At 42.4% G+C, this 18,440-nt stretch overlaps 1 protein-coding gene across 1 annotated transcript; it reads left to right on the top strand.

Annotated features, from left to right (window-relative positions):
• The first annotated feature begins 3,985 nt into the window (after positions 1-3,985).
• heyl (hes related family bHLH transcription factor with YRPW motif like) lies at positions 3,986-7,884 on the top strand. Its single transcript, XM_008421511.2, has 5 exons — positions 3,986-4,506; positions 6,297-6,363; positions 6,457-6,540; positions 6,643-6,724; positions 6,810-7,884. The coding sequence occupies exons 1-5, from the start codon at positions 4,427-4,429 to the stop codon at positions 7,487-7,489; spliced, it is 993 nt and encodes a 330-aa protein (XP_008419733.1). The 5' UTR covers positions 3,986-4,426; the 3' UTR covers positions 7,490-7,884.
• Positions 7,885-18,440: the final 10,556 nt, after the last annotated feature.

Here is an 18,440-nt window from a genome sequence, read left to right as displayed (position 1 = left end):
GCTACAAAAAACATCAAAAACATATATAATTGCTTGAATTTTAATTGGTTGAAGTGCGGCAAAAGGTAGGGTTTATATTTCAAGTTTCCAAATTAGTCAGTGATTAATCATAATTAAACGCAGCGCTAGAGTGTGACACGATTAAATGTATTAATTGACAGCACTAGTAATACTTACATATCAAATTTAAAGGGATGAATGGGGTTTGTTTTGGTTTCTTTTAGATGCAAGTTGCGCTTTGCGGGAGCAGTGGCTGCCGTCCCACCATTTGATCAGTCGCTGCTGCTTCTGCTCAGTTACTCACGCTGACGTGAACGCAGGGAGAGCGTAGCAGTCTGCTGGGCTCGCTCCATCTCACGGACTTTTCAAACAATAGCAGCAGTCATGCATCAGAAACAATAATTGCAGCCGAGTGTTTGGGGCTTATAAATTGCGGCTACGAACTGTCCGCATTTGCGTGAGGGAGCAGCGCCTGTGCTTATATGAATCAGCTCCCAAACTCGCGCGTGTTCGTGTGCGCCGTTCGCACGTTTGCATTGGCGCTGTGCGTGTGTGCGCAAATTGTAAAAGTATGAGCTTGTTAATTCCAATAAGGGCCTTTGCCTTGTTGTGGTTTGGTGGGATGGGAGGGTGGAGGAGGGGAGGGGAGGACATCTTGAAGTGGCTGACCAAGATCGCCAGAAATCTGCCAGAATTCCATCCCGGCGCTCCGTGCCAGCTGCCCTCCTCCCCTCGCATGTTGATCAGCCATCAGCCTTCCTTTTTGACACCATCCGCTCTCCTTATCATGGAACCATTTCCACAAATAATCTGTTTATTTATTCATTCGCCTTCTTAATGACTTTCCGACGCTCACATGTTTTTTTTCCCTCCCCCCGCCCCACAGCTTGCTTCATCGCATTGGAGATGGGAGGACGAGCTGCAAAGGAAACCAGAGTGATTTCATTCGCTGGTGATGCAGAGAAGAAAGTTAATCTGTCTGAGGGGAGAGATGGGAGGGTGGGCGATAAATATAACAACAAAGACTTGAAGGCCTGACTTCATAGGCATCTCCTCTTTCAGGCTCTTTCAGGGTTTTTTTTTTTCTTTTTTTCCAGTTTTCTGAAGCTGAAATGAGATCCAGATCTGAATCAAGGAGTGATTGGTAACGAAAGGATGGGATGGAAAGGAGAGGGAGAAGGGATTTTCTCTTTTGTCCCGACTCACACTTCGCCACAGTACATCACGCCGCGACCCCCGCCAGCCACCCTCAGGTCACGGCCATGTTGGTGACTCACACTTGGGTATTAGAAACACACGCTAATGATCATGTTTGTATTTTTGGTTTAACTGCCTTAGACATGTAATAAGAAAGCTGGAAGAGGGAGCTAAAATGCGACGGCCGTGGGGGGTGAGGTGAAAAATGATCTGTAGGAAACGAATGGAAAAATATTTTTAACCGAGGAAAAAAAAAAAAAAGTTGTTGAAACTTTTGTACAGTAAAAAAATGTTGGCAAAAATGGTACACCATTTTTTTTTATTTTGATGTCTATTAAACTGCTTTAACAAAATCGCCAGTGCCACTTCAGCTCAAAGTAAATCTGATAGAGGCGAGGGTGAGGAGTTTGTATTTTAAGTTGATTGAAGTATTTCCATACTTTTAATATGTAAAAGTATGCTACGGTACTAATTGTATTTTTTTTTTTTTAAACTACTGTTCATAAAGAACACACTTTCAAGAGTATACAGGAGGCAAATTCAAGTCAAAAAATAACTCCTCACCTAATCTTGCTCACTATGTGCAGTGGAAGCCACGCTTAAAGCTAGCAGACAGACTTTTTTTTTTTTTGCGAAATCAATTATACTCACTTTCTATACAGTATGTGTCTTATAGAACTACATGGCATGCTCTGCTTTTTAGCTTGCGTCACAATTTTGTCAATTCTAATTCAAGTAATATCAAATCTGACCCCTGAAAAAAAACAAGCTTTCTCATCCAAGTGCCTCTGGTGACGTCACATGAGACATAAGATAACTGCGTAGTTATGAGGAGATCGGTTTGCACTTTGTAGTTCTTTCTTTTTTATTTTACAGTGTTGCATTTTAACAATAAAATACTTAATTTGAAGGTGCTTAGAAGCATTCCGATCAGAAAAGCCTTTTTGGATATATGATGTAGTACGGATCATCATGTCGAGAAGAAGGACGGGATAGATGAAACTATCAAAAGTTGTTCATCCAACATTATATTACACTAAAAAATCTCCAAGGTCTCTATACATTTTATGTATTAGTTTACTGACATAACCATTGAAAGAAACATTAAACAAGAAATCCTTACATTTAAATCTAATATTTAAGGATGCATAAAATCAGTTTATTTAACAGCAACCAATCAGTGGAATTGTTGATTAGCGGTTCCTCTCGTGATGTCATCAAATCAGATACAAACAACAAAGCAGAATAAGCACATTTGTTTCCTTTTGGGCAGCTTTTTAAAACCTTATGCGTCGTGAAATCCTGCAGTGGAAATTCGTACGTCATTACCAAGCTGTGTTTTATTGCACTTGTAGTTTGTTTGTGAAAAAAAAAAAATACATCTGTGTTGAATTGTTTCTTTAACATTTAAACTAATAAATCTGACCAAAAAAGCAGCTTCAGGTCAAATATGTATTCAAGTTTTGGGGCCACCTTTTGATTGAAATCAATTAATCAAGTTTATTTGTATAGCACATTTCAGCAACAAGGCAGTTCAAAGTGCTCTACATCATAAAAACACAAAAATACAAAGTCATTGAAAACACCACATAGTCAACAATTAAAACCAGTAAAGTTACATTTTGCCAAGACTCGTCATTACACATCACACTTGTGATTGAAATGGGTTATTTAAAAAAAAGATACGTCATGTGGTCTAAAAGTCGCTACAAAAAATATTTTTAGGATGTTTTTGAGCAGCTTTGTCACACATGTTTGGATATAGGTTAAAATCTGCAGAACTTTGTTTTGGACGGAGGTAAAGAAAAAAAGTCCCAACAAGATCTTGCACTTCTGCATTGTGGCATGTTTAAACTAACCCACCCTTCCAGTCTGCCAGGCAGGAAGAGCCACACTCAGCTGGGCATTGTGTTGAAGGGGGCATGCCACTCGGCCTCTCTCCGTCTTGCACACACACATATGCTCACAGTGCTGGGTCAGTCAGGCATCGCTCCTAACAACCGGCGCCTCGGCCTTGTGTTTCCATGGCAATCAGCACCAGCGATCTTCCCACGGTGGCAGCGGAACCCAGCACCGAGTGCTGCGGGGAGCCGTGTGTATGTGTGTGTGTCAGCGTGCTTGCATGAATGTGAGAGCATAAAGAGCGCTATCTTGTCCGGTGAAGAGCACAGATGTTCAGACACTCATTGGGCTGATTCCTCTCTTGACCCCTTTGTCATTGCCCCTCATGTCTGCACACATTGGCACGCACACAGAGCCGCCTCAAACAGTTTGGATTTTTTTTTTTTTTTGCTGCATGTTGTGCAAGATCTCAGCAGAAAATACATGAAAATCTGGCTGCAATTTCTTTTCTTTAACATTCAGGTCCAATAATTTTACAAAAGCAGCACTTTTTGAAATTCAATCCTGCAGATACGACCATATGAACCTTTGAAACTGACATTATTTCCCCTATAATGACTTCCAAACAATATTTCCACTACATTCAGTTTACAGTCCATGCATCATTTTGTCGCTTTTGTTTCTGTTTTTTTTGTATGCGCCTCATTCCCAAAGCCTTAACCTCCCTCCTCGCTACTGCTACCATCGTCCAACAAAGCAGCATAATTTAAGGCTGCATAGAAAGACAAAAGTGAGGAAACAAAGTAGTAGGAAGATCGGAAGCTAATTGACTGAGGATGACTGAGCAAAATGGAAAGACGGGAGGATGGGAAGATGGAAGGGAGGGTGACAGGCCAGGGAAGGGTAGATTAAAGGGAGGGAGGAGGGCCTGAGGAGAGGAGGCGGGGGAGCCGAGGCTGGCAACCCTGCCCCAAACTGCCAAAGTCCTACTTTGTCATTGGGTGCCTGTGACAGAGAGAGCAAGCCAAGAGAGACATAAGAGAGGAATAGACTACGATTGGATGCCACTGATTGTGTAAAAAGGCTGAAGCGGCTCGTGAGTATTCTTACTTGTCATGGGCCCTTGGGGGTTGCTCAAGAAGAAGAGGTCCAAGGGCACACGAAGAAGCCGCGGCGCGGGAAGAGGCGAACAGAAGTGACAAGAAGGAAAACAAAGCTTTTAGAACTGACAGCGTCAAGAGAGTCACACTCTTCAGTGTCCCAGTGACTCCACTGAAAGAGAGAGAGAGAGAGACGGCGGTCAACAACTCATCCATCAATCCACCCGTACCATCCATCATCATCTGTCCGACGAAGAGGTGAAAGGTTAAAGGGGAAAAAACTAAAAATGAAGAGACCTCACGACTACAGCTCTCCAGACTCGGACACAGACGAGTTCATCGACGTGGGGCAAGAGGACAGCTACTGGTGAGCATCCGCCCGAGCCACACCTGAGGGCTGGAGCGCGTTTCCCTCCAGAGTAAAATTACACCGCTGCGCTCGCCGGCTAAATATACATACGCGCGAAGGCTCCCAACATGTCGTGTGATGAGAAATGGGTGTTGCACAGCATTGAAGTTCAAAGAGTGTGGGGGGGAAAATGTTGGTTTTTCAGGGTCGTAACACTGATGCCTTGCAGAAAATGTAAATATTAAAAGCAATGATTTATTGAGATTTTTTTTACAATCTACACTTTCACTATGATTAGCAAGCATGGCAGTTTTCCCTCATTTGAACACTGCAAAATAATAGAAAAAGCTGAAGGTAGTAGTTAAAAATCAAGTATGTTGCACAGATTTTTTTTAAAAATGCATCAAATCTGGGTGCATGTCGGTTAATAAAGAGTTGGGAAGATATTACAAAAAAGGTCTATATTATCTGAGGCCTGCTGGTTCTGAAACATGCTGAGTTTTTTTTAATTGTTTGCTTAATTTTAAGAAATTGTATTTAAATAATTTTTACATGCAGTGCAACAAAAAAGGTAAAGGATTGTATTATATGTTGGGTTTATGTGAATTTACATCTGCATCATTTGCATTTTCAATATTTAAGCATCTATAACCAGAAAGTAGAAACTAACTCAAAAGCAAAAAAAGAAAAGTAGAAATAATTGTTTTGTATTGTGTTTTTAGAACTACTAGCTTCTTTTTTAGTTAGCTATATGATTTGTTATTTTGAAAATGTTCATCATGGTTTATATCTCAGTGCAACATTCTATGGAAAAACAAACTAAATTGCAAATTTTTCTCCTCATCTAACTAAATCAACATTATTTTATTAAAGGATCAGTCAGTAAAGACAAAGTTCTAGTTTTGGCACATAAAGATTGATTGATCATTTGAGGCTAAAATGTGGCCTATTTAATCACAAGTCATTAATCTAAGTTGAGTGTTGTGCAAAATGCCTGATAAGCTGTAAAAAAAAAAGGAAAAAGACTGAATGTAGCACGCTCGCTCCTTTAAATGTCATTGAAACATTTAAGTTTTTAGTTGAACTGGTCAAATTCCTTTGCAGAAAATTTCACACGCATCTGGAATAAAGGAAATATTTGCGAATGTGCGTGCTTCCAACACATATATGCAGAATTAAAAGAGAATGGGTTACATCACAAACGCAAAGTGAGCCAGTGACACAAAAAAGGGGTTTGGTGGGTTTAAAGAATTTGAACTGCACTCTGATGTTTGAGCTGAGGACTACGCTGTTTTTCCAAGGCCTTCATCATCAAAAATCAACCTAAACAAAAACAGTCTTCTTGATTTGGCAGCCCTCAAGTAAAAAAAAAATTAATGGAAGTTCAATCCGTCTCTGCAGTGACAGTTTTGAAGGGAACTCCAAGCTGTGGAACTCTCTCAGGGCATGTAACACGAGAGTTCACAGACGAACGTGATCCGTTTTGGCCGACTGCACCAGGAGGGCCACGGCTCCCATGTTGCCTGTTGGAGCCTCTGTTGCAAAACAATAGCATCGCCCCAGGGCTACGTAATTATCTTCCTAAAAGTGCCTTCTCCAAGAATATATGCAACCAAAAAAGCCAATCTCATCTCTGTTGCTTCTCAGTGCCCAAAAACCAGTACGATTCAAAGGGGTTGATGCGCTCTTCTTCTCCCTGTGTCACATTAAGCAGGGTAATAACAACAAGATGCAGGCGACTCAATGTTACCACATTTAGTCTTTTTTTTCCATCTTCCTTTTTTACTTATTCCATCTCCATAATGCAGCCCCGTCACCGGGTCCATGTCTCCAGGCAGCGCCTCGCAGATTCTGGCACGGAAGAAGAGGAGAGGGGTGAGCGGGAGCTTTGGATCTTCACTTTCTAAGATCCTTGTCGTCTCGATGTGGTTTGACTCTTAAAGTCTCTTTGCTCTTCTTGTGGTGCAGATCATAGAGAAAAGGCGCAGAGACCGGATCAACCACAGCCTTTCGGAGCTGCGGAGACTGGTGCCAAGTGCTTTCGAGAAACAGGTAGATTCTCACTATAGAGAATGACAGAGGATGTCATAATTAGATCATCGCTATGGCTTTCGGAGTGTTTTTGAGTAAATGTGGCTCTTTTTTTCCTTTAAGGGTTCTTCTAAGTTGGAAAAAGCAGAAATTCTCCAGATGACTGTGGACCATCTCAAACTGTTGCATGCAATGGGAGGAAAAGGTACAAGGATGGAAGTACTTTGAAATGCTTTTGATGTCACCTCTTACTGAAAAAGACTTGAATTAAACTGATATTTCAATCACAGGTTACTTTGACGCGAGGGCACTGGCAGTAGACTACAGGACCCTTGGCTTCAGGGAGTGCGTTGGAGAGGTTGTACGGTACCTAAGCTCACTGGAGGGGGAGTCTCCCGACCCAATAGGAGCTCGCCTCGTTTCCCACCTCTCGCACTGTGCCAGTGAGCTGGACCCTCTCCTCCTACAGTCACCCCCTGCCTCCGCCTTACCCTTCCCTCCCTGGCCATGGACCTCCTTCCCACCAATTGGTCCTGCTACACCGGCCCCTTCCTCGCCATCTTTCCCAAGCAGCCGCAGGGATCTTGCGCTGCTGGGGAGCTACCCATCATCCGCCTCGCTGCGTCTGGCCCCGTTGGCTGGCTGTCAACAGGGCGCCCCGCCGCTCCTCGGACCGACAGCTCTGGCCTCCATTCACAGGGTGGCCTCCCTCCCATCGTCTCCTGCTCTGGGCCACTCCCGACCGAACCAGCCGTCCCCTCACAGCACCACCTGTGCCTCACCTCTACCTCTCCCGACTGCCTCCTCTTCCTCTCCCTGTTCCTCTTCTTCTACTTCATCATCTTCTGCCCCTCCACAAGTGTCCTTCCGGCCTTTTGCGCCTCTGGGCTCGCCAATAGCCCAGCGCAGGAGCTTAAGCGGATCATCCAAGGCGCCACAGGGGTGGGGAACTGAGATCGGGGCGTTTTGAAGATCATCTCCAACAAATGAACTCTGTAAAGTGGACACGGACCTTTCATTTGCACCATGTAGCAAATACGTATGAGCATTGTCTCTCTTAAGGGACTCTAAAAGCCATATCAGACAATGAGTGAAGTTTTGGATTCTTACAATCATAAATGAAGGAATGTGAAGGAATTTCTTTGTTGTATCCATGTTCTTGTTTGACAAAAACACATATAGTGTCCCGCAGAGCCATATATGCTGTTTTCCTCAAGAAAACTTGAGGGTGAGTTTTGACTGAACTTTGAGCTGTGATGTTTTCCTTTATTTTCTCTAAAACATTTATACATTTGATTACTTTTTTTTTTTTTTGCTTTCCAGAGAATGTTTGACAAAAACCTCTATAAAATTTAAGTGCCTTCACCCTTGTATGTGTTCCTGCTTTCTTTCACTGACTACATGAGTAATAGCCGGCGTGTTTTTGCAGCTGTCAACACAAAGAGCAAAGGAATGGCAAAGAGACAGAGAGCTGTACTCCTCGTTTATCCATATCTGTCACGTCTGCAAACACTGCCAACATGTTCCCCAGCCGTAACCCTCTTTGAGCATGTAAGCTGTCTCCAGCCATGGCTTATGGGAGCTGTGGTCTTGCGGTGGCGGAGGATAAACATGGTGGGAGATGGTGATGTTTTTGGGATGCCGCGGTGAGGCAAACAGACCCATCACTGTGCCCTCTAATTGGTGCTCCCCTGTAATTAACTTCGTCCTCATATCAGCCAATGCAGCCCCCCTCCTCTCCTCCACTCGCCGTTTCCCTTCCATTCTTACTCTTCAATCCTGTGGTACGCCAGCGGATATCTTCTCTCTCTGTTTGTCTGCGCCACTGTCTCCTCAACAATGGACGGACTGAGGAGAGGGAGGGATGAAGACGAGGGAAAACAAAAGGCGCAGATCTGAAGGTCTGTGGTCGAGTGACTGATTCGGCATAGACGTTTAATAGCAGGGTGGGGGTGGGAGGTAGGGGAAAGGGTTAGGGGTTGATGAGAGGGGCTGTGAAGGTTCAGATGGAAAGAGAGAAGCATACTTTGAATAAAAGGAAGTTGGCCAGAGCACAGAGTGTGCACAACACATCCCTGAAGAGTGATAAATGGCAGTTGCAAGCAGTTGTTTTCTCTTGAAGCTCCGCATGGCCATGCTGTGTTTCACCAGAGCTGCACGCCGGAGGGATGAGAGGAGTTTTGTGTGTGTTTATTGCTGGCCAACGCTTTGATCTACTTCGGGATGCAATGTCTGTGGTCTGCGGTCCAAAAAATGTGTGTGTTCCGCAAAGTGCGCACTGTTTATTTGAGTGAGCGTGCTAGTGCGTGCTTGAGCCGGTCCCCGTGTGTTTTCACTGCCTTTGTGTGTCAGTGTTTTGTTTATGTGGTGTGCAACCCCCGGTTGTGTGCCTGTGTGTGCGTGTAACGTGAGTATTCGGAGCTTGGCGTCAGGACCCGACCGCAGTGACGGCGTGGCTCTCGTGCGAGGCCGGCCGGCGGTCAGACGGACGGTATGGTGGTGGAATGTTTGAGGAGCGGGCCCGCTCGAGTGACACACATGTACACACGCACACACACATTCGCACACAGAGATACATAGTTATGGACAAAAACACAAGCTGGCTGGCACTATTCAATCCTCTGAGTGGAGGAGCCAGAGTCACCACCACAGCTTCCTGGAAGGACAACCACACTCGCATCGCGCAGGCTTTCCCACGGGGGAGGGGACGCTCCGAGGGAGCAGAGAAGAAGAAGGGAAGGGAATGTTGGGCAAAGAAAGAGGGAAGTTCTGAGCATGTGAGGAAAGGTTTTATGGAAGCTTAGTGAGGAAAAGAGGAGGGTTCTGTCGCAAGGTAGGAGGGCTGAAGGGAGGGGGGAGTAAATTAGAAGGCGACAAAATATTTTTCTCAATTAAATATTGTGCTGTGTTTAAATTGCAAACTCGTACGCTGAAATTAAACGTAGCAAATTAATTTCAAAGAACTACCTCTAAAATGTGTGACTTCTTTTCACAAACTCAATATTCTCATCTGATCTCACAACTACAACAGATGTCGTGAATTCACAAATAAGCTCATTAATAATGCCATTACGTAGAATTTGTTTTGATCTTTTGTAGTGATTTTGTTCACATACAACATAATCTGTGACTGAATTAGCGAAACATTTACCGACATTCAGCAAATTTTAAAGACATTTTAGAGGCTCTGTGTGCCACTTTTAACTTTCTTAATATTAGAAGTTTATTATTTAGCCCTTGAAGATTTTATTGCAGTCAAAAACACGCATGACCTGTCAGCTACAAAACTATGATGCTCTAAACCCTGACTATTTAGGCACATTAGATGACAAACCCATTAGTCATGTGAATCATTACTAAATGCAATACATTGGAGCAAAAGCTACTCTCCTTGTCTTTGTGTCTCTTACCTATTAACTAAAGGACTGAGCAAAAGCGTTTGGCGTGTTAGCCAAGAGTGGCTAAACACACTTTGTTACTGTCAAATAAGTCAACATACGGTGAAGCACAGTACATAGTGGGCTGGGAAAATGTTTCTGTAAATATGTACGTCAAATTCTTATTTTTCAGATGAGAAAACAAAAAACATAAAGGCTTTGTCCTAATTTTTTATTTTGTTATTTTCACCTCCATGGCCAATTAAAGGCTCCCACAGGTGCAGTCTTATCTTTACTAATCTGTTTTATTTATGCTGCTCAGTCTGAACCACAGCGTTTTTTTTCATAGTCGTATCTAAAAAACAACATATATGCTCATTTCTTTGCCTTCTTGTATGCTCTTAGTATTTTCTCAGTTTCCTTTCTGTTATTTTTTTTTTTTCCTAAGTCTTCAGTTTTGTTATCTCACCTGCTTCATGTCTGGATAGGGCTGAGCAGAAAGGAGGAAGTCTCGTCTGGATGATCAAAATCACACGGACTCTGTAAGAGTGGCATCTTGTGGTCAGAAAAGGGCAACGCAGGAAGCAGCCCACATAGATGACATTAAAAGGAACATTCAAAGTGAACTTCATGTAGCACCGAGGCTTAAATACAATTTCTTAATGTAGTATAGTTAATTAAATTAGTAAATTAGTAAATTAAAATAAAGAGGACAAAACTGATGTTTGATCAATTCTCCATAATATAAATCTATAAACAGTTTAGTTTCTGTTAGTTCTGTCAAGATGCAAAAAAGGGAAAATTTCTATTTATATTGGTCAATCGTTTTATTGTAAATATGCTGTAGGAGCCGTAGTTTGACGACTGTTAGAAATATCACGTTTTGAGAACACAGGGGATTAGCTCAGTTTTTGTCGCTTGTTTTATGAATTGCAGCAGCTGCAGTGCGCCGCAATAAAGGTAGAATAAAGCTGATAAACAGGTGAAGAACCAAACTAGACAGATTCTTGGTGATTTATTTTCCTCTTTCACCAAACAATTACAGAGATTAAACTTTCATTTGTTCTCATGCTACCACTTGCTCTGGTAAAAACCATCGGCTCCAAACCAAATGCGTGCTGGTCCTTCACCAGGCCCCTGCACTTATAGAAAGTGGACATTACTTACTGTCTAAGTTTAGAAAATAAATAAGAAAATAATACAACAAAAAAATTTATAAAATCAACAATTATCAACCTACAAATAAACTCTGTAAATAATACAAAAATAGAAATTTAAGAATAAAGTAACAAAATTCAAATGGATAAAGAAAAAGAAAAAATAGCTCCAACAACTTCTATTCTGCCTTTTCTCGCTCTGTGTGACGGCTTTGTGGGCCGCTCTTGGCAACGTGTGCCCGTTGCCTACCCGTTGCCTTGGCAACCGACAAACAACAGCTCAGAGAGCAGACTACTGATCAGGGAAATCATAAAACAGAACATCCAGTCTGTTGCATTATGCTGTCAGGCTAAATGTCTAAATTATGATTATTAATAAGTTTTCGCCTGAGCACAGCGGCGGTTGATTAGCTGATTTAAACAGCTGCTCTACTGATGACGTGGTGGGCGGGTTGACCTGTTTTAGTGCTAACGGAACCAAAACACACCGAACTGCGCAGCACATGTTAAGGTTGTCAAAGTCAGTAGCAGGCTAATAACAGTTAGGCTAGTATAACTGACCCACTGCTCACTTGTTCAATCTTTTCTTTAAATTAAAACGTTTTCCTCACCTGTTAAATCCGAAGTCCTTATTACCATTATCTATGGTTGAATTAACTGCTAAACATTGCATCCGTTGTTCTGATTCTTTGCGTGATTGTAGTATTTTCCTGACCACTGATATTCCTGACTCAATGGACAGCAATGACGCATATGTGACTTACGATAAGTCACATAATGTCCAGTCCAGTAACATATATATCCATCAATGCTGCTGCCTCGCGCTCTGTCCTTCTCTCGCACTTCCCGCTACTTAGTGAGTGCCATGTTACATTGTGTTGCATTCAATGTTTTCGGAAAAAAAGAGTTTTATGCGCTTAATGTAATTAATTTGCCATAACTATTTGTCGCTAGCTGGGGTGGCAACAGTGGTGGCGAGGCTCTCGTTTGGGCTGGCAACTGCTACCCCATGCTGTAATGTAATGGAACTATTTTATGTGTAAGGTTATGTTGGAGTAGAACAAGGAAGTGACGTATACAGGAGAGACGTTGGAGCCGGCAACTCACTGTTCAGCAACCCGAGAATGTGTTGGTGTTATGTTCAACATTAAAGACGTTCAAACGCAATATCGGTGACATCCTTGACTCGGCATAACACTACATGGTGTCAGAAGACGTCGGAAGATGGCAAAGTTCCCACCTCCAGAAGCCTTTGATTTTTCACGGCCGGAGCAGTGGCCTGAATGGCGGCAGCGATTTCAGCGCTACCGGGTAGCCACAAAGCTAAACCTAGAAGACGGCGAGGTACAGGTCTGTACGTTGCTTTATTCTCTCGGGAAGGAAGCGGAACAAGTGTTCAAGACGTTCACATTCGAAGAAGGGGAAGACGAAGAGGAGTATGAGATAGTTTTAAACAAACTAGACAACTACTTCGTCCCCAAAGTGAACACAATACACGAAAGAGCTCGTTTTCATCAGCGCGCTCAAAGGTCGGGGAAGACCGCGGAGGAATACATAAGAACTCTCCATGAGTTGGCAGACACCTGTGATTTTGGCCGCGCTAAAGAAGAAAATATCTGAGACAGATTGGTCATAGGAAAGGCAGATTGGTCACTTGACAAAGAAATGTCTGAGAAGCTGCAAATGATGCCTGACTTAACCCTCAGTAAAGCGGTGGAGCTCGTGAGACAGTCAGAGCAAGTAAAACGGCACGTAAGCGAGCAAGGAGCTAATGCTTGTGCTAACCTGAGTGAAGTGGCTTACAAGCAACAACACCGAGAGAGGCTGATACACAGCGAAAACCATGCAAACAAAGCACAGAACACAGGAGGAGTCAAACCAAAACACTATCAAAATGTTAATAAAGGTCGCAAGTGCACAAGATGTGGTCGAGTACATGCAAAGAATGATAAATGTCCAGCTAGGAATGCCGGGTGCAGAAGCTGTAAAAAGCTAGGTCATTTTGCGGTCGTTTGTCGCTGCCGTGTGGTCAGTGAAGTTACTACACCTAAAAGGAACATTGAAAGAAATGCGACATACTTTATGGGAGGAGTCACAGACGTGGAAGATTCTTCAAAAGCTTGGACTGTAAACCTGCCAATACAAGGTTCTCACATCGTCTTCAAAATTGACTCAGGGGCTGATATGAGTGTTATACCATCAGAGACATTTGAAAAGCTTGCCTTTAAGCCAAAACTAAGAAAACCAACAAACAAACTAGATAGCCCTGGAGGCAAACTGAATTGTACGGGTTATTTTATAGCCACTACAATGAGGAAAGGCAAAAGATTCAGATTTAAAGTCAATGTGATTAAAGGACCCCAATGCAGCCACCTCCTGAGTCGCAATGTTGCAGTTGCCATGGGCCTGATAAAACGCATGGAGGAAATAAGAGCTCCAGCACAAATCAGTGAATCCTGTCCTGATGAAATAGGAAGGCTGAAAATCAAACCTGTTAAGATCACTCTAAGAGAGGGTGCAGCTCCCTATAGTGTGACAACAGCAAGGAGAGTGTCAGTTCCCATGTTACCAAAAGTGAAGAAAGAACTGAATCGTATGGTAAACTGTGGAGTGATTCAACCAATCTCAGACCCAACAGAGTGGTGTGCTCCAATGGTGCCCGTGCCAAAGAAAAACAAAGAACAAATTAGAATCTGCATCGATTTGAAAGAGCTAAATAAAGCAGTCAAAAGGGAAAAGTATGTGTTACCAACGGTGGATGACATCTTGCCTAAACTGGCAGGCGCCAAAGTGTTTTCACTGTTAGATGCTGCAAGCGGATTTTGGCAAATACCACTTGATCCAGAGAGCGCAAAACATGGACGACATACTCATTTATGCAGACACTCTAGAGCAACATGAAGCAAGACTACAAAAGACACTAGACACACTTAAGGAAGCAGGGTTGAGGTTAAACCATGAGAAATGCCTCCTACGTCAAAAACAACTCCATTATCTTGGACACTGTATTGATGAACATGGCATAAGGCCAGATAAAGCCAAAGTCAACGCAATCACAGAACTTGAACCACCAAAGAATGTTTCCGATCTGAGGAGGATTCTTGGAATGATTCACTACTTGGGCAGATACCTACCAAATCTTTCTGAGGTCACAAAACCTCTCAATGATCTGCTTAAAAGTGATGTGACTTGGGACACCGCTCAAGAAGAAGCATTCAGTAAAGTGAAAGAACTTGTCACAGAGTCACCAGTACTCGCATTCTATGACGTAACCAAACCGACTATTGTCAGTGCAGACGCTAGCAGTTATGGTTTAGGAGGGGGTTTACTTCAAGACCATAATGGACAGTTGAAACCAGTGAGTTTTTGCTCCAGAATACTCATCGATGCAGAGCAACGATATGCACAAATTGAAAAGGAATGTCTTGCAGCAGTCTGGGCATGTGAGAAATTCAGCAGATACCTTTATGGACTTAACTCTTTCACCTTACAGAGGGACCACAAACCACTGATACCCCTCATAAACAGCAAAGATCTTCATTCAGTGCCGCTTAGATGTCAGAGACTTTTGCTGAGAATGATGCGGTACAACCCCACAGCTGTGTATGTGCCAGGGAAAGAACTTTTAGAAGAAGATACCCTTTCACGCCACCCACAGGCGTCCACATCTCATGAAATAGCAGAACTGCTGGAGGAAATGGAAGCATATGAAGACGCAACACAACGCTCTTGGCCTATTTCTCCTACCATGCTGGATTCAATCAAACAACACACACAGCAGGATGTGACCCTTCAAACAGTGCAAACCTTTTTGCAGGCAGGTTGGCCAAAAAACTCAAATAAAGTGCCGGAAGGGGTGAAGCCATATTATGCTAACAGACATTCTATTACCATGTCAAAAGGCCTGCTTCTGTATAATGACAGAATTGTTATACCACAACAGCTAAGGCCTGAGATTCTGCAGCGCATTCACGATGGACATCAAGGCATTGTGAAATGCAGAGAAAGAGCCAAATGTAGTGTTTGGTGGCCAGGATTAAGCAGTGAGATAAGACAAATGGTTACTGCTTGTGCACACTGCATAGAGTCAAAACCCACTCAGCGGAGAGAACCATTGCTTACTACCACACTACCTAGTCGACCATGGGAGAGGATAGCCGCAGACATTTGTGAGCTTAACAAACAGAACTACTTAGTTGTAGTCGACTACTTCTCTCGTTATATTGAGTTAGCCCACCTCAAAAACATGTCAAGTGAGACCACAGTTGCTAACCTGAAAAACATTTGTGCAAGATGGGGTTGTCCAAATGAACTGGTTACCGACAATGGTCCCCAATTCTCAGGGAGAGTCTTTGAACAGTTTGTGAAGGACTATGACATTAAGCACATTACCACAAGTCCTCACTATCCACAGGCAAACGGTGAGGCCGAGAGGGCTGTCTAGACGGCTAAAAGGATTCTGAGACAGTCTGATCCGTTTTTGGCCCTGATGACTTATAGATCAACTCCCATTCAAGCAACTGGTGTGAGCCCAGCCCAACTTATGTTAGGTAGACAGATCAGAACCACAATAACGATGTTGGAAACAAGGTTACAGCCTGCATGGCCGGATCTACAGCTCGTCAGATCAACTGATGTGAAGACAAAAGAAAACTATGTGCGGAACTACAACAACAGACATAGTGCCAAACCACTACCAGAACTCCAACCAGGACACAGTGTTTCAGTGAAACTGGACAATAAAAAGGGATGGACAGAACCAGCTACTGTTCTACAAAAGTGTGATTCACCTCGATCATACCTTGTCCAGACCGAGTCAGGAGTCTTGAGGAGGAACCGCCGACACCTGAGACCCATCCTCAGTTACCCACCTACTCCTGCAACAGATGGACTGCCACAGGTTCAGAGTGAAAATGAGCTACATCCATCTTCTTCACCTGTGGAACCAGGGTGTGACTCTTCAGACCCGGTTAATCTTAGCTTACCTGGGACTCCAATTCGTACAACTTCTAGTGGCAGGGTTGTTAAATTACCTAAAAGATACACTGATTACACCAACTGAAGAGGTTATTCAGCTATTTTGATGCATTTATGGGCATGATTGTGATGTTTATTCTGATAAGGTCCTGTTGGGCTTGAGTTAAATATTTTACTTCAGCTAAGGCTAATAATAATAATAGAAAAGGAAAACCGACTGTTAATCTGTTACTTTGTCTTAAAAGACTCAAAGAAAGGGCGATGTAATGTAATGGAACTATTTTATGTGTAAGGTTACGTTGGAGTAGAACAGGGAAGTGACGTATACAGGAGAGACGTTGGAGCCGGCAACACACTGTTCAGCAACCCGAGAATGTGTTGGTGTTATGTTCAACATTAAAGACGTTCAAACGCAATATCGGTGACATCCTTGACTCGGCATAACACTACACATGCCACCAGTGGCGGAGCTAGACTTTTAAAGTGTATATATATATATATATATATATATATATATATATATATATATATATATATATATATATATATATATATATATAAGGGGGGTAGGGTTATATATAACCCTACCCCCCTTCAGTTTGGTTATTTTTTTAAAAATAACCAAACTGAATATTTGGTTATTTTTTTAAGCCCCTCTGTCATTTGACATGTTGACTGGCGCACATGGAGACATGAGACACTTTTACGCAAAGAGTTCATCGCAGAGGAAACTAAAATCAATCAAATAAAAGATCCTTTCTGAATATCATCTCATGGACACTGAACTAAATGCGTCTTTCTGACCGGGAGCTGACAGCGTGTTGAAGAGTTATGGACACCTTGGTTAGGAAGCTCTGTTTTGACAGGTAAAAATAGTTCGGGTCGGACCAGAATTATTTGCCTGATGGTAGCTCTGGCTTCTAATGAGTTTACATTTAATGAGTTTGGAGCACACAGAGAAAACCTAAAGAGAATGTGATCTACTTATTGTAGTTTAAGTAGAGAAATAACAGCTGACTGTTGAGAGAGGAAAGAAACTAAAGTGCAGATCCGTTAGGCAGAAACATGCGCATAAATGCTCCACCGTTACGCTCCAACTAACATGAGATGACAAACGCCAAATATACAATGTATAGTTACACTGCTTAGTTAATGGTGTTTTAAAAACAAAACCAGTAGAAACTTAACTGAGTCAGATTCTCTCCTCACCCTCGTCTTGATAAGAACAGAGAGCAGTTCGCTGGTTTCTGTCCAGACTGTGATGAAGCGCAGCTGACCACTTGGTGTGCAGACAGTTTCAACTTTACGCACAGAGAACATCGTGGAGCTCATTATTAATCATACTAAGAACAATATCTGTCAGAGAATCATCTCTGATGCGGTCGCTTTAACGGACCAGAGGCTTTGAAGCGCCTAGCGCAGCTGATCTGCTTCTGCTGGGTTTTTCTCCCGCATGGGAAGTGATGCAGGATCAGGAAATGATCAGAGTTCTGCCGTCTTCTAATCACGTCATTTCGTGAAATGTTACCTGATTTCAAAAACGTTCTAGCAGAGAAATAATAAATGTTTCGTTTGATGACTACAAATTGGAAATAAAATGATTTTTTTCTTTGACGGACAACGAAAAAACTCTAGCGCCACCTCTGCTCCAAACTACGAACATTGTCGGCCCCTCTTCGTTTTTTTTTTCTTTTTGCGGAGGATCAGTAAATAACTTATTGGTGTTTTACCATCACCACCAAGTATGAAGTGCTTTAGCCTTTGAGTTGCACCACAGCGCAGCACAACTGAAACACCCAGGAGAAGAATATCAGCTTGTTGTTATGAGTATAAAGGAGGCTGGTATCGCGCCTGATAAAAATCTATTTATTTATGTCACATGGACTTATATAAAGTTTTATACATTTTATTTTCAGATATTTATTATTGTTTTTCTTCTTTAGATATTAGGTTGACTTAGAATGATTCCAAATAATGTACAGGAATAACCTGGTGCTGTTACATGTCAATCATCAGGGGGGCCAATGAGATGAGGGGGGGCACTTTTATTACTAGATTTCCAATTTTCAACTGTCAAATGCTTAGAATTTTAAGTGCTTGGGAAATAGTTATTCTTATTTTCTATGGATTTCCATAAATCATACAGTGCTGGCTTTCAATTTTCATATTATGGTGTGCGGGCATTTCACTGCATTTGTGGAATCAGGACTAAGTGCTCAGCTATATTTTAAAATCTATATCACTGGAACTTGTCAAAATAGGGAATAGAGTCTCCTTACCCAGTTTAAGAAGGCTAATGTCTGCTTCAGTCTGATTTTAAAGTTGTGTAAACTAGTAAAACACTTTTTTTTGACTACTTGGGCTTTCAATCAATTTAGCAAAAAAATAATCTGATCCGGGCTAAAATGTT

Source organism: Poecilia reticulata, chromosome 11 (assembly GCF_904066995.2).
Source record: "Poecilia reticulata chromosome 11, P_reticulata-male-v2, whole genome shotgun sequence".
Lineage (NCBI taxonomy): Eukaryota > Metazoa > Chordata > Actinopteri > Cyprinodontiformes > Poeciliidae > Poecilia > Poecilia reticulata.
Note: the sequence above shows the minus strand (reverse complement) of the source record. Positions and strands in the feature narration are given on the sequence as shown.

What these genes read in the sequence shown, in the direction of transcription:
- heyl (XM_008421511.2), top strand. Translation starts at nt 4,427, where the DNA reads ATGAAGAGACCTCACGACTACAGCTCTCCAGACTCGGACACAGACGAG. An exon ending in GGGCAAGAGGACAGCTACTG is followed by an intron (nt 4,507 to 6,296) that starts GTGAGCATCCGC and finishes TCCATAATGCAG; the next exon opens with CCCCGTCACCGGGTCCATGT. An exon ending in CAAGTGCTTTCGAGAAACAG is followed by an intron (nt 6,541 to 6,642) that starts GTAGATTCTCAC and finishes TTTTCCTTTAAG; the next exon opens with GGTTCTTCTAAGTTGGAAAA.